This window comes from Dendrobates tinctorius, unplaced genomic scaffold (genome assembly GCF_039654945.1).
Source record: "Dendrobates tinctorius isolate UK_male_01 unplaced genomic scaffold, ASM3965494v1 ptg000296l, whole genome shotgun sequence".
Lineage (NCBI taxonomy): Eukaryota > Metazoa > Chordata > Amphibia > Anura > Dendrobatidae > Dendrobates > Dendrobates tinctorius.
The window spans coordinates 4,086,432-4,101,607 of record NW_027361963.1 but is presented as its reverse complement, the minus strand read 5'-3'; the positions used below and the strand labels follow the sequence as shown (position 1 = coordinate 4,101,607).

General features: G+C 48.6%; 1 protein-coding gene across 3 annotated transcripts in view; it reads right to left on the bottom strand.

The window, feature by feature from the left end:
- Nucleotides 1-15,176, bottom strand: part of LOC141073069 (uncharacterized) — a 704,210-nt gene that overhangs the window by 683,539 nt on the left and 5,495 nt on the right. Inside the window, exons 5-8 of one of the 3 annotated variants that reach the window (XM_073560396.1) lie at nucleotides 9,580-9,662; nucleotides 9,423-9,501; nucleotides 9,219-9,316; nucleotides 8,979-9,096 (exon numbers count right to left, since the gene is read on the bottom strand). The exons of 1 other annotated variant lie outside the window; for it this stretch is intronic. In XM_073560396.1, the coding sequence (XP_073416497.1) occupies nucleotides 8,979-9,096; nucleotides 9,219-9,316; nucleotides 9,423-9,501; nucleotides 9,580-9,662 (378 nt within the window). The remainder of the gene's footprint in view (nucleotides 1-8,978; nucleotides 9,097-9,218; nucleotides 9,317-9,422; nucleotides 9,502-9,579; nucleotides 9,663-15,176) is intronic. One more of the 3 variants, XM_073560397.1, reaches the window with a different exon arrangement.

Below are 15,176 nucleotides of genomic sequence, written 5' to 3'. Positions count from 1 at the left end.
GACTAAGCAGTTACCTCGGTCTTCACTGGAGCCTCTGATGGTGAGGTCAGACTGGTGCGGCAGCTGGCTGCCAGGTACCACTCCAGGGCGGTGTCTGGCTGCGGATGCTGATCCCACTGAAGAGCAGCACACTATGAAAAGTATGGACAAGTACTGACAGGCACGACTGATACTATGGCGGGCACAGCTGGTACTCTTGGCAGACAGGCGGGCACGGCTGAGACACTCTGGCAAACAGGCGGGCATGGCTGGCAGGACTGGAGCTGGTACGGGTAGGACAGGAACACAGGCAGGTACGAGTGGAATATGGAACAGGTAGATACCTGTTCAGACTGGAGAAGCCGGGACGGACTCGGGAAGGACAGAAACACGGACAGGTAAGAGTAGTGGGTGGGAACCTGCTCAGACTGGAGCCGCAGGAAGCGGAACGAGAGCGGAGCAGAAGCGCAAGATTGCGGAGTGACAGGCAGAACAGAGTTGCTGGTTGCAGTGCAGAGAGCTGAACCGCAAGAGTGCGAAGCGAAAGGCAGAACCGCAAGAGTGCGGAGCACAAGGCAGAACCGCAAGAGTGCGGAACACAGGCAGACGGAAAGGACACAAGGATAGACACGGCAGGGAAAGCAGCCACAGACAAGGAGACCAACAGACAGAGATTAGTACAAGGTCAGGAACAGGATAAGATACAGGAAAAGGACACAGTACACACAAGGACGGACACGGGAACAAATACTGGACAAAGACACAGGCCTGAGTATGCAGCCCTCAGGTAGGCGGAGACATAAGTCACAAGCACACGGAAATAGATCTGGGTATGCATCCCCCAAGGATGGTAGAAACAGGACAGGACCTGGCACTTCAGCAGCAAGCCACTGACTTAGGGAAATAGTTGCTCAGGCATCCACCTATGGGCGAGGATGCCTTACATATCAGAGGCCTCTTGGCAATTGGCTGGGGACACCTTAGGAAGGTGCACACTGACTCTATAAGAGCCAGAGAGTTCTGGCACCGCCCCCCTATGCACACAGCCAAGAAGTATGCAGAGAGCAGGCAAGAGCATGGAGCCGGCAAAAGACAGAACTCACAGCATGGCCTGCAGTAGTGAGCAAGGCAGGTGGGAGATGGGAGGCCATTGTCATGATCCATGCTAGATCATGACTGATATAAAGCACACGTAACCTTTTTTTTTCCCTAAGCTGTGCTTAAGGTGTTGTTGCCCCCGGTGGTCATTAGGATTATTGCACTGTGGTGTTGTTTGTTCTAAGTTTCCCTTTGCCCAATTGCTGCAGACCTTTACTAATGAGATTAGGGGGCTGCACGGAGGGTTGGTGCGGCAGCTGCGGCTGTTGGTGGGCTCTGGGGGCTTGGTCCAGGAACAGGCTCAGCCAGAACCCAAGATATCCCTCCCTGACAGATTTTCTGGAGGGAGAGATCAATTCTTGGTTTTTCAGCAAGCCTGTAAATTGTATTTCAGGCTGCGCCCTCGTTCATCAGGGAGTGAAGAGCAACGGGTGGGAATCATTATGTCCCTTCTTAAAGGGGATCCCCAATCCTGGGCCTTCTCCCTACCGGACGATTCTCCAGCTTTAGAGTCCGTGGATGAGTTCTTTGTGGCTTTGGCGCTTGTGTATGTGGATCCTGATGGCGTCACCCTAGCAGAATCCCGACTCCGTAGGTGTAAACAGGGAGCCCGGGTTGCTGAGGAGTACTGCTCAGAGTTTAGGAGATGGGCCACTGACACTCAGTGGAATGACCCTGCAATTAGGAGTCAATTTGTGCAGGGTTTGTCTCCAAAGTTGCAGGATACTCTGGTGCAGTACGCCGCCCCCAAGTCGCTGGAGGCCGCCATGTCCCTTGCCATCCGGGTGGATAGACGCCTTAGGGAAAGACATATACAAAAAGTACCCCCTGATGTCCTCGCTAGGGAGGAGGACCCACCAGTGAGGACTGAGGAACCAAGACAGCCCGGTGTTGTTGATACAAAAAAGGGGGTGTCTGCGGCTCGTCGTGGTGGTGGGGGGTATGCTTTTCCTGTGGGAAGCCTGGCCATTTTATGAGAGCCTGCCCAGTTCATGCCAAGTCTCCTGGCGAACCCATGCAAGTAGGAGGAGCTAGTTTGTTTTCGGAGCTGCCTACGGTTCGGGGTCGGCATGTTTGTACTGTGGGCAGTCTGGTCATGTTCTGAAGGCTTGCCCATTGCACGCCAAATTATCTGTGCCATCTGAGAAGCCGCATTCCCCTGGTCGCTTGGAGGGAGGCGACCAGGGAGTATACATTTCCTCCATTTTGCCCTCCCAAAGTACCATGTCAGCAGAGGTCTTGGCTGGCGGGATACTGGAGGGAAAAGATTGGCGGGCGAGGGAAGTAGTCCGCTGGGGGAACTCGTGTGAGGGCTGCTGCCTAGGAACTACTGTCTCTGCCGTCTCTCTTCAACGGACCCCTTCCTCTCCGGTGAGGGCAGCAGATGTGCTGCAAGAGAGTAGGGGCAAGACTCGACCCTCGCCATTGGCCAACCCTGGGAGGCGCAGACCTCGTGGTGGAAGGGGTTGGAGGGTGGTGTACCCCTTGGTGAGGTGCGGGGGGTGTGAGTTTGTTGACACAGGGGGACGCCTCTGTTGTCAATCACAGAAAGAGTTCTCCAAATGGCGACAAACGAACGAGTGGCAATAAACGTTCAGGTCCGGACCGGTGTGTGAACAAGCGTGTATGGGTGGCCACCAAAAAACATCCAGTGGAAGCGTGTTGTGGAATGCTACCAGCTCATACCAAACATGCACATACACAACCCGTTCCCCAGGTCAGAGCTTCGGAGATGTGTTATGAATGAGTCACCGGAGGAGGAAAAAACAAAAACACAAGCTAAGTCCAGAAAACCGGAGAGGTTGGTAGCTAGCGGATTGCAGACCCCTGATCCTATTCACCACAACTAACAGTAGCCGTGGGGGGTTCCTACGGTGCCCTAGACCCCTCATCACAGCCGGAGAGCTAAATAAGCCTAAAGAAAGAAAGGGGAAACCTAAACTGCCCCAGAGCAGACCCCAAAGCAATAGACAGCCCCCAACATGTATTGTCGGTGAAAAACAGATGAAAACACAAACACAGACAGAAAGACAGACTGAGCAAATGATGGGGCCCAACTAACTAGATAGGAAAGGACAGAAAAGATGCTGGCTGCAATCATGCAAAAAACCCTACAAAAAATAATGTCCAACACGTCTGATAGAAAAGGCCCTGAAGTCACTAGACTTCAAAATCACTATATCAGCACTCGGGTATATTCTGAAGACAGAGCAAAGAGATCAACTGATCAGAGACAAAAATGGAGTTCAGCCCGTCCCAACCAGGGAAGGCTGAACACAAACACTAAGCAAACAGACAAAATCTCATGGAAAAATAGCAGAGCAAAAACTTAGCTTTTAGTAGACAGGAACTAAACTGGATGCCAGAGCTCAGAGCAGCAAGGATCACCAGCAACCTTGCAGGGCGTCGGCTGCCTTATATCCACTCAAAAATTCCGGATGTCCAATCACACTCCACCTGTTCAGATGACAGGTTCTTCCCATCCAGATCAATTTCACTACCTCCTTTCACCAGCAGAGGGAGTTCATCAGACATCAGAGGTGAAGGAGAAAATGAACTCATAACAGAGATGTGTGTTGCCTCCAGAACATACGTTGCCAATACCAGTGGGCTCGTTTGTCATAAACCTGATGTGCAGGTAGTTGCTGGGGTGAACTCTGGGTCTGGGCGTCCCCGCTGTAGGTGGTTCCCTGATGGGGAGTGGTCTTGAGGGCTCAGAGGCCCCTCATTAAGGGGAGGGTACTGTCATTGTCATGTCGGACGCTGTTCACACCACAGCATCCGGCAGGCAGAGGTAGTTCCACCTCCAGCCACTATAGCCTCAGTGGCGCCGGCCTGATCTTCAGGCTCTCGGGGGTTAATCCTGCTGGAGACCAGGTTGGATGGTTAGTCACGCCCACGGTCTTTAAATAGTCATGCTGGCCTATGGGCGTCGCCGATTATAGCTTGTGTTTCATACCAAGTGGTTCCGGTCTGGAGTGGAGGTGTTCAAGAGAGAGAGATTCATATCTGGTGTCGTATGATCCGTCGTTATCCTTTCTCCTTCCCATATTTTTGTTGAGCATGAGTGCCAGGTACAAACGGGTGGCTGACAGTAGACGCGTGCCAGGTCCGGACCTGTGTGTGGGTGAATGGGTGTGGTTAGCTACGAAGAACATAAAACTCAAAATCCCTTCTTTAAAACTGGGTCCAAGGTTTATTGGGCCTTTTAGGATTTCTGCCATCATTAACCCAGTGGCTTATCGGTTGGAACTTCCCGCAGTGTACAAGATACACAACGTGTTTCACAGGGCTTTATTGAAAAAGGTGGTAGGCTCTGTGGACACAACGCCGATGCCACCTCCAGTCATGGTGGATGGCGAGTTAGAGTTCGAGGTCGCCAAGGTAGTGGACTCTCGAGTAGTACGCCGTACTCTTCAGTATTTGGTGCACTGGCGGGGGTATGGTCCAGAGGAGAGGTCTTGGGTTCCAGCCTCAGACATACATGCGGATCGGCTGGTCAGTTCTTTTCACCGTCGTCATCCGGACAAGCCGGGTCCTATGAGTCTTGAGGGCCTTGGGGTCCCTCGTAGAAGACGGGGTACTGTCATGTCGGACGCTGTTCACACCACAGCATCCGGCAGGCAGAGGTAGTTCCACCTCCAGCCACTATAGCCTCAGTGGCGCCGGCCTGATCTTCAGGCTCTCGGGGGTTAATCCTGCTGGAGACCAGGTTGGATGGTTAGTCACGCCCACGGTCTTTAAATAGTCATGCTGGCCTATGGGCGTCGCCGATTATAGCTTGTGTTTCATACCAAGTGGTTCCGGTCTGGAGTGGAGGTGTTCAAGAGAGAGAGATTCATATCTGGTGTCGTATGATCCGTCGTTATCCTTTCTCCTTCCCATATTTGTGTTTAGTTGTGCCCTGTTCACATTACTGTTTATTCCTGTGTGTGTGCGGCGCAGTGCAGTTTAAGTTCTCCCTGTCTGTCATTATTTGTGTGGGAGCTTTGGTGGTGACTTCTCACTGGGTGGAGGGTGGAGGGTTAAGTGCAGGGCTGAGCAGGAGATAAGGAAAGGTCGGAGGCTCAGGCATTTGCACCTTCAGCAAAAACCCTGGGTTGAGGGTCAGACAGGGTTTCCCCTAGTAAAGGGACACCACAGGGGCCCCGGGTCTTTCAGCCTTAGTTGAACTTAGCCCCCGTGACAGTCATGATCCATGCTGGATCATGACTGATATAAAGCACAGGTAACCTTTTTTTTTTCCCTAAGCTGTGCTTATGGTGTTTTTGCCCCCGGTGGCCATTAGGATTAATGCACTGTGGTGTCGTTTGTTCTAAGTTTCCCCCCGGTGGTGGTGAGCGTCATTGCACTCTAGTTTCTTTTGTTTAGTGCACATGATTATAATTCAGGTGTGATTGCTGGCTCTGCTATTAAAGAGTCACAGTTGTTGCAATCAGGGTTGATGATAGTGTTCATTTCAACCATCCTTGGTGGAGGAAGGATCTAGAGAGAGGTCCTGGCAGCTCAGTCAGAGCTCAGTCACGTCCCCTTTCCCAGGGCCCACCGTTGTAACTGTTTCCCTATCCCTTGTCTTGTTGTTTTAGTTACTGGCCTGCGAGCTGTATCACACAGGACAGTATCACGTGCCACGTCCTGTTGTTTTAGTTACCGGCCTGGGAGCCGTGTCACACAGGACAGTATCACGTGCCACGTCCTGTTGTTTTAGTTACCGGCCTGCGAGCCGTGTCACACAGGACAGTATCACGTGCCACGTCCTGTTGTTTTAGTTACCGGCCTGCGAGCCGTGTCACACAGGACAGTATCACGTGCCACGTCCTGTTGTTTTAGTTACCGGCCTGCGAGCCGTGTCACACAGGACAGTATCACGTGCCACGTCCTGTTGTTTTAGTTACCGGCCTGCGAGCCGTGTCACACAGGACGGTTTCACGTAACAGCCATGCAGTGATGCCAGCAGGGTTGTTACAGAGTATGTAAATTTCCCAAAAGAGGGAGGTGATTATAATCATTTGCTATTAACAAAACAAGCTACCATATTTTTCGGACCATAAGATGCACTTTTTTGCCCCAAACTTTGGGGGCAAAAAGGGGGGTGCATCTTATAGTCGGAATGTACTTAAAGTTAGCGGTGGCAGCAGGAGTCGGGCGATTCTTACGCTGGTCCAACGCGGCAGGGCGATGATCTCGCTCCCATACCAGCCTGGTGCAGCATGTTCGGCGGTGCTATCAGGATCCTTTCAGCACCAGCGGGCTGCCGCGGCTGAACAGGGTAACTCACCCAGACTACGGGAGGACCTGGGGTCCGATACTGCAGGGAAAGTTCAGACAACAGGACCTGCGACACTGTAAGTAGTTTAGCAGCACAAGGACCTACGATCATGTGACCACAGGGGGTGTGGCTTAGCGTCCTGCTGCAGGATAGGGTTCTATTACAGGAATCCTGGAGCAAAGGCTAGGGAAACTCAGGTCAGACAAGCGGGAGTCATACATGGGGAGGACAGCGCGGTACAAGAGAAACAAGCAGAGAATAGTTAAAACGTAAGCAATGAATCATACACAGAGATAGCAACGCAGTACAAGGGAGGCAGTCAGAGTGTAGTCAGGTCCAAGGCAAAAGAGTCATACACGGGAATAGCAGAGCAGTACAAAAGGAACAGGCAGAACTCATAACAGGGACAGAACTGGATAAAAACCAAGCAAGCATAAAGTATCACAGTCACAAAGCACACCAGGGTCACACACTCGGCCAAGGGTCTGAGTATAAGCGACAAGAAGTGAGACCACAATGAGGCTATAAAAAGGCTCCCAGAATCTCAGAATGAGGCTGTCCAGATTAACCTCTAAAATACCTGATCCCACGAACTCAGCAGATCATGACAGGTGCTCGGTAGTGCGGGGGGGGGGGGCTCCGGCGACATTTTGTGAACGCCCGGAGACCCCGCACTTCTATTGCCTCGATGCTGTGGCCTCCGGGAGAATGGTCACCGGAGGCGGCGCATGCGTAGTTTGAGATTTCAGCTCCGAGATCTCGATACCGAGATCTCAATCTCCAAAGGGCCACAGCATCGAGGCAACAGAAGTGCAGTGCCTCTGGGTTTTCACATAATGTTGCTGGAGCCCTCCGCACCACGCTGAACCTGCAGCACTGTGACGGGATTTCCCGGAGACCACCGCATCGCAGCAATGGATGTGCGGGGGCTCCGGGCTTTCCCAAAATGTCGCCGTAGCCCCCCTACACCGCCGGACCTGTGCAACAGTCTGGGTCATATTGCCGACCACCAAACACCCCCTGTGACTCCGCTCCACCAGTACTGCCAACCCCCCCTGGGTAAGCTGAATTCAGGACTCTAAGACGGACCCCCATTTCACACATTAATTTTTTTCCACATTTCCCTTCTGAAAATTTGGGGTGTATCTTATGGTCCGGTGCGTCTTATAGTCTGAAAAATAGGGTAAATGGATTTTGAGAACAGACGCTCAAGGACTATTAGGTCTGAATGATAAATTAGATATGTCGATTTTATTATAAATGTTGCCCGGAATTTTTGCATTGTCTAATTGTATGCTGATTTCAGTTTCACCTGCACTGTGTTTGAATCACTCCACTTTTCCCCTTCCCCCATAAAAAGAAATGTGGGAACGTCTCTGACCTTTATGGACCCCTAGAAGCGCCAGAAAGCCGTGAAACAGCCGTAGTCCATCAGGTCTCCTATTCTTATGACTCACTCCCCTGACACCTGCACCACCGCATGTAACAACGTTTTCTACTTAATGGAATAAACCACAACTTCATGCAGGATTGGGTGAGTGCTGCATTTCTTTTTCTTACGATTTAATATTCACATTTGCTCCTCCTGGAGCGCACTATGTGAAATCTCTGCGTTCTTCAGTCGTGTCTGGAGACAGGTGCTTATGCCAACCTGCCCAGATGCTGACAATCACAGCTGGGCAGCCTCAGACTGTGAGACCAGATGCCGAGCTGTGATTAGCAGCATCTGGGAGGGGTGAAAGCGAATGTCCCCAGAGAAGACTCTGAAGAAAGCCCAGCTCAACTGCAAAGTAGAGATTTCACATGGCGCGCTCCAGGAGGAACAAATCTAAATGTCAGTAACAGAGGGACACAGTGCAAAATTGAAAACATTGGAAAAATTAGGAGAGCTCAGGGCTTTTTACAAGGTATTAAAGTTGATTTATTGGAATCAGGAAAAATGGTCAAACGTATGGCAAGGCAGCTAGGTAAGCGTGTCTGAAAAGTAAACTGGTTTACCCTGTGTGCACTGTGGGCCATGGAGAAAAAAAAACCACAGTAGCACAAAGTACTGAAATAGTTAATGCTGGATGGTTAGACTGCCCGTGCTCCCCCTGTCCACTATAAAAGTGCTTGTAATGGGCAAAAGAGCATGAGAACCGGACCATGGAGCAGTATAAGATGGCCTCTTCTAATGAGTCACATTGTCATTTGCATCATGTGGCCTGCAGGCAGAGCTGGAGCACGGAGGCGCTAGGAGAAGACATTCCCATTACTGATAGGAGATGACTGTCACTACAGACTATGTAGATGGGAGGAGCTCTGCCTGTAGCCCCTCCCCCAACACGGAATCTCATCAGTAGCCGCCGTCACCTCCGATCTCAGTCATGTAACAATGTTTCCTAACTGAATAGAGATTTTACCCCAGAACTGAGAATTCTGAGACGGCATAAGAAATGCACAGATTTCTGTGGTGCCATGTTATTCATCGGTGCACCGCTGGACTCTACAGGAGCAGCCGCGCCATCACCGGACATCTCTGCTGTGATGTGGACAGCAGATAAAGCTTCACTGCAGCGGAGACTCCATACACACCGGTCATCGTCATCACACATCGATCATCATCATCACCATACTCGCCATAATTACATACCTGTGGAAACATCTCCCACAATCTCCTCCTTCCCGTCACTCACACACGGCTGATCCCACCTCGTCATCACTTCTTCTTCTGTCTCATCCTTCACTTTATTCTTAGTCGGATCTTCCCCCTGATATATCAGATGTAACAATCAGCACAATACAAGAAACCACCAAAATCTGTGACATCTATGACCTCGATCAGAAATGTCCCCCCATATACAGATCCGGTACAGGGCTCAGCGCCGTCTACCTGATGATCCTCCGGGATGTTGTGATTCTCCTCTGGAGAGTCCTGGGGATACAGAAGAAGGGGACATCTCTCTGGTGGATTTCTCCTCCTGGATCCATCTGTAGGAAACACACAGTGATGGAATAGATTGTGTCATGTGATGATGAGATGATGGGAGTAGTAGTAGGTGACCACAGAACAGACATGACAGTCTCCCCTCCTCACCCTGCTGATCGGCCCATATTGCAATCGCCTCTTGTGCTTCATCGATAACCTCAACCTTAATATCAATCAGATCTTCACCCTAAAAAGAAAAATGTAAGAAGAGCTCAGGTCCCATCACTTCATGGTCAGATGTTGTGGGGGCTTCAGTGTCATCTACCTGATGATCCTCCGGGATGTTGTGATTCTCCTCTGGACAGTCCAGGGGACATCTCTCTGGTGGATTTCTCCTCCTGGATCCATCTGTGGAGACACACAGACTGAATACATGATCTGCCGTGTATCTGTCTATATATGAGACACGTCTCTCAGAACCGGTAATTCTAGGCTCATGTATCAGGGACTAAATTACATTGTTGTGGTCCTCACCCCCGGTACCGAGGTCCCAGCACATTGTGGCCCCAAGTATGAAGTGATAATCAGCGAGGCCAAAGCCTAATGCTCTCTGCTCTGCACTCGGAGGATGAGGACCCTGAGGAGAGGGACTGAGAAGACCCTAGTCAGTCAGATGGAGGAGCAGCACTAAGAAACACAACTTCTCCAAGTTTCCCTCCACCAGGGATGGAACCACAGAGGAGCTGGAGAAAGCGCCACATTTCTATCCAGCAATTTCTTCTCTCCTAATTCACATTAGGCTCTGATGGGAGCAAATGGGTCTGGAAGAAACAAGGGAAAACGAGGCAAACGGATTGAAAAATTGTAGGAACTGTCAAGATCGGTGGAGGAAGCCTGATGATGTGAGTTTTTTTCACAGCTAAAAGGTGTTGGATAGTTGACCAGGATCGATGGTGGTCTCAATGCTGAGCTCTATGCGAGTATCCTACAAGATGAGTTACTTCGTACACTCGAGTACTATGGATATGAAAAGGACGACATAGTGTTCCAACAGGGCAACGACCCAAAGAATACGATGAAACTGGCTAAGATATGGTTCAGTGACAATGAAGTAGAGACGCTGGACTGGCCCCACAGTCCCCAGCCCAATCCAACACTTGTGGATAGAATGGAAGAAATACCTGTATACAGAACCCTAGTGAGGAGACCAGTAAGCATCAACATTGGAACGTGCAGAAACCGGAGATCAGATTTTAGCAGAGACATATTTGAGTCTGATAGAGAGCTGCCCAGAAGCATTCAGGTAGTGTTTAAAGCCAAAAGGTGGATTTACAAACTACTGACAAAATTAAAATTTAGACTTTTGGGAGCAAAACAGTAAGATTGCAGTGACATGACAAGAATCTGCATAACTAATCATATGCTAAATAGATGAAAGTCACATTGATGTATGAGATAGCCAAGATGACTGTCTATAAAATGATGGTAGTCTCATGTTCGAAGATATTGTGGATGGTGAGAAATGGAGTCTGAAAGTCAAAAGTTCAAAACATTGTTAACCTTTTGTTCGTCAGTGTATTATAATCCAGCATATGATCTGGCTTTGGGACTTTGGTTTTGTTAACTACACCTGACAAATGCTATTGAGAACTCTGCTATTAGAAGAGGAAAGGAAGAAGAAAGACAAAAGAATCTAAATAATAAAAATATTGGAGAAAGAGAAACCAATCACAAACTAAAATGTTTCTATACTAATGCACAAAGCATGGGCAACAAACAAGGAGAACTGGAACTACTAACACAGGAAAAGAAATATGATGTCATTGGAATCACTGAAACTTGGTGGGACGATACACATGATTGGAATAAAAGACTAGAAGGATACAACTTATCTGCAAGAAACAGACTTGATAAAAGAGGAGGAGGTGTCGCATGTTATGGTCGGCGGAACGCACCTAATAAAAATAATACAAGGTGCGTTCGCCGCCCGGGGTCCACCGTGCGGTAGATGACAAGACCGCTGCTGGACAATGGCAGATACTCCAATGAGTGAAGTAGTGCGCTCGGGTTAACGTCACCCGAGCAGCTAAGGCCGGCTCTGTTCACACACAGAAAACCTTTTAACAAATAAATACTGAAACGCTGGCCTTGTTAAACGCACAAGGTAACCAGCTTGGCATCGCAACCGCGAACGCCAGAGGACTGCTAAGCGCAGCGCGGCAGAACTGCTAAGCGCAGGCGCGGCGGTAACTCACGCCGCTAGACGACGGTGCCGACAGGCGGACACCGACGGGCGCTAGTGCTAGGTGCGGTAGCACAGTGGCAAATAGCTAGCCACTACCTGGAGCTGACTATACTCACTCGGTCACCACTCGTAATATCAGAGGGTAGGGGTTTCATAATAAGTCATCCACCAGAACATGCATCCATCACCATTCACACATAGCATAGTAGGTCTACACTAGCGCATGGCCGAGCCGCCATGCGGGCTTTTTATAGCCATGCGCTTCCGGGACCTTCCAGTAACCTGGAAAGAACCAATAAGATCCGACGCAGGACCTGGGCATGTGACCCCTGCTCTCCACTGAGAGGACAAGTTGCGGGCATGCCCAGTAGCACGGCACGAGGACTTAGCCTCTGGAGCGGTTCTCTGCAGAGCAGGTTGCGCTACCATTGCGGCACCAGAGGTGGCAGCAACATCCAGGCTCACAGAACGAGTCTGGGCAGAATGCCTGGCTCGCCGTGATTGCTGAGCAGGAGTCCGAGCGGTCGGAGTGGAATGGGGGACCACCGGATGTCTGGCTCTGGATTCCCGCTGTGCAGCGTCAGGAATCCGACGCCCAACATCGCATTGTATGTTAGAAACGCGTATATCTGCACAGAGATCCAAGCTTCAGAGACTGGGAGTTCTGTGGAAACTGGATAAGAATACAAGAACAGAACAATGGAAAGGACACCATTGTAGGCATTTACTACAGGCCGCCTGTGCAAGCTGAAGATATGGATGAACTCTTTATGCATCAAATGGCCAGGTTCTCCAAAAAATATGACATAGTTGTCATGGGAGATTTCAACTATCCAGACATTTGTTGGGAATCTCTCTCAGGCAAAACTAACAGGTCAAGGAAATTCTTATCCTCTCTTGCTGACAACTTTATCTTCCAAAAGGTAGGGGAGAAAACAAGGGGAACTGCTACCTTGGATCTAATCCTTATAAACAGGGAGGAAATGGTTGAGGAGGTAAAAGTGTCTGGGACCCTAGGAGGTAGCGACCATGCTATTTTAGAATTTTGGATAACTAGAGGAGGAAGACCTGTGAAGACTCAGACGTCAAGGTTAGATTTCAGAAAGGCAGATTTTAAGGGATTCAGAAAGAGAATTGGAGGGATCCAATGGCTGGATATCCTTAACCCCTTCCTTACCGATGATGGAATAGTACATCATCGGTAAGGATCCCCCGCTTTGAGGTGGGCTCCGGGGGTGAGCCCACCTCAAAGCCGCAACATGTCAGCTGTTATGAATAGCTGACATGTGCCCACAATAGGCGCGGGCGGATGGCTATTAATTAATTAAATCCCGCTGTCAAAGCTGACAGCGGGCATTTAAATAGCACTTCCGGCTATGGGCTTTGCTCATCGCCCATATGTAGCAGAGCCGATCAGGTTGTGCATGCTTCTAGCCTCCTATGGAGACTATTGAAGCATGCCAAAAGTAAAAAAAAAAATGTTTAAAAATAGAAAAAACATAAAAGTTCAAATCACCCCCCTTTCGCCCCAATCAAAATAAAACAATAAAAAAAAAAAACCCCACACACCTATTAGGTATTGCCACATTCACAATCGCCCGATATATCATTAAAAAAAAAAGCATTAACCCGATCGCTAAACGGCGTAGCGAGAAAAAAATTAAAAACGCCAGAATTACTTTTTTTGGTCTCCGCAACATTGCATTAAAATGCAATAACGGGCGATCAAAAGATCGTATCTGCACAAAAGTGGTATCATTAAAAACGTCAACTTGACGCGCAAAAAATAAGACCTCACCCGACCCCAGATCACGAAAAAGAGAGACGCTACGGGTCTCAGAAAACTGGCAATTTTTTTTTTTTTAAAGCAAACTTTGGAATTTTTTTCATCACTTAAATAAAAGAGAACCTAGACATGTTTGGTGTCAGTGAACTCTTAATGACCTGGAGAATCATAATGGCAGGTCAGATTTAGCAACTAGTGAACCTGGCAAAAAAGCCAAGCAAAAATCAAGCGTGGGATTGCACTATTTTTGCAATTTCACCGCACTTGGAATTTTTTTCCCGTTTTCGAGTACACGACATGATAAAACCAATGGTGTTGTTTAAAAGTACAACTCGTCCCGCAAAAAATAAGCCCTCACATGGCCATATAGACGGAAAAATACAAAAGTTATGGCTCTGGAAAGAAGGGGAGCGAAAAAAGAAAACGCGAAAAAAGCTCCGGGAGTGAAGGGATTAAGGACAAAAATGTCCAGGACGGATGGGAAATCTTGAAAAATGAGATTCTCAAAGCACAATCGTTAACAAATCTGAAAAGAGGGAAGAATAGGAAACATTTAAGGAAACCAGGATGGATGAACACAGAACTTACTCACGTGTTAAAAAGGAAGAAAGAAATGTTTATAAAATGGAAAGAGGGAGGCATATCTAAAGAAGAATATAATGCTGTCTGCAGAACCTGCAGGGCACAAATCAGATTAGCTAAAGCGGACAATGAATTGAGGCTTGCAAGAGATGTCAAAAGCAATAATAAAGGATTTTGGGGATATGTCAAAAGTAAAAAAGTCAAAGATGCTATAGGATTTTTAAAGGATGAAAATGATGAATGGTAAGACAGGATGTTGAGAAGACCGAACTTTTAAATTCCTATTTTGCATCTGTTTTCTCTCAGAAAGGAAATGTAACATCAACTGTTCACAGTCCTATTAAGGGAATAGAAGAATCCAGGATATCTATAAACAGAAAGATAGTGAGGAAACACTTAGCTAACCTAAATGAATTCAAGTCTCCAGGTCCAGATGAATTACACCCCAGAGTACTGAAGGAGATAGCAGAAGAAATTTTTGAACCACTCTCCATAATCTTTGAAAATTCTTGGAGAACAGGAGAAGTCCCAGAAGACTGGAGAAGAGCGAATGTTGTTCCTATCTTCAAAAAGGGGAAAAAGGTGGACCCAGGCAACTATAGGCCGATGAGTCTGACTTCTATACCAGGAAAGATCTTTGAACAAATTATTAAACAACATGTATGTCAGTACCTGGATAAGAATGAAGTGATTAAACAGAGTCAGCATGGGTTTGTAACTAATAAGTCATGTCAGACTAACTTAATTTCCTTCTATGACAGAATCACTGATTGGGTGGATCAAGGAAATGCTGTAGATATAGTATATCTTGACTTCAGCAAAGCAATTGACAAAGTATCTCACACAATCCTTATTGAAAACATGACTAAGTATGGAATGGACAAGGCAACTGTTAGGTGGATTCATAACTGGCTTAGGCTACTTTCACACTAGCGTCGCAATGTCGTTTTGGAGAAAAAACGCATCCTGCAAAGTTGACCGCAGGATGCGTTTTTTCTCCATAGACTTGCGTTAGCGACGCATTGCAACGTATGGGCACACGTCGCATCTGTCGTGTGACGGATGCGTCGTATTTTGGCGGCCGCGACGCACACAAAAACGTAACTTTTTTTGTGCGTCGTGTCCGCCATTTTCGACCGCGCATGCGTGGCCGAAACTCCGCCCCCTCCTCCCCAGACATTACAATGGGGCAGCGGATGCGTTGAAAAACTGCATCCGCTGCCCCCGTTGTGCACAACTTTCACAACGTGCGACGGCCGTCGCACAACGCTAGTGTGAAAGTAGCCTTAGTGATCGGACCCAAAGAGTG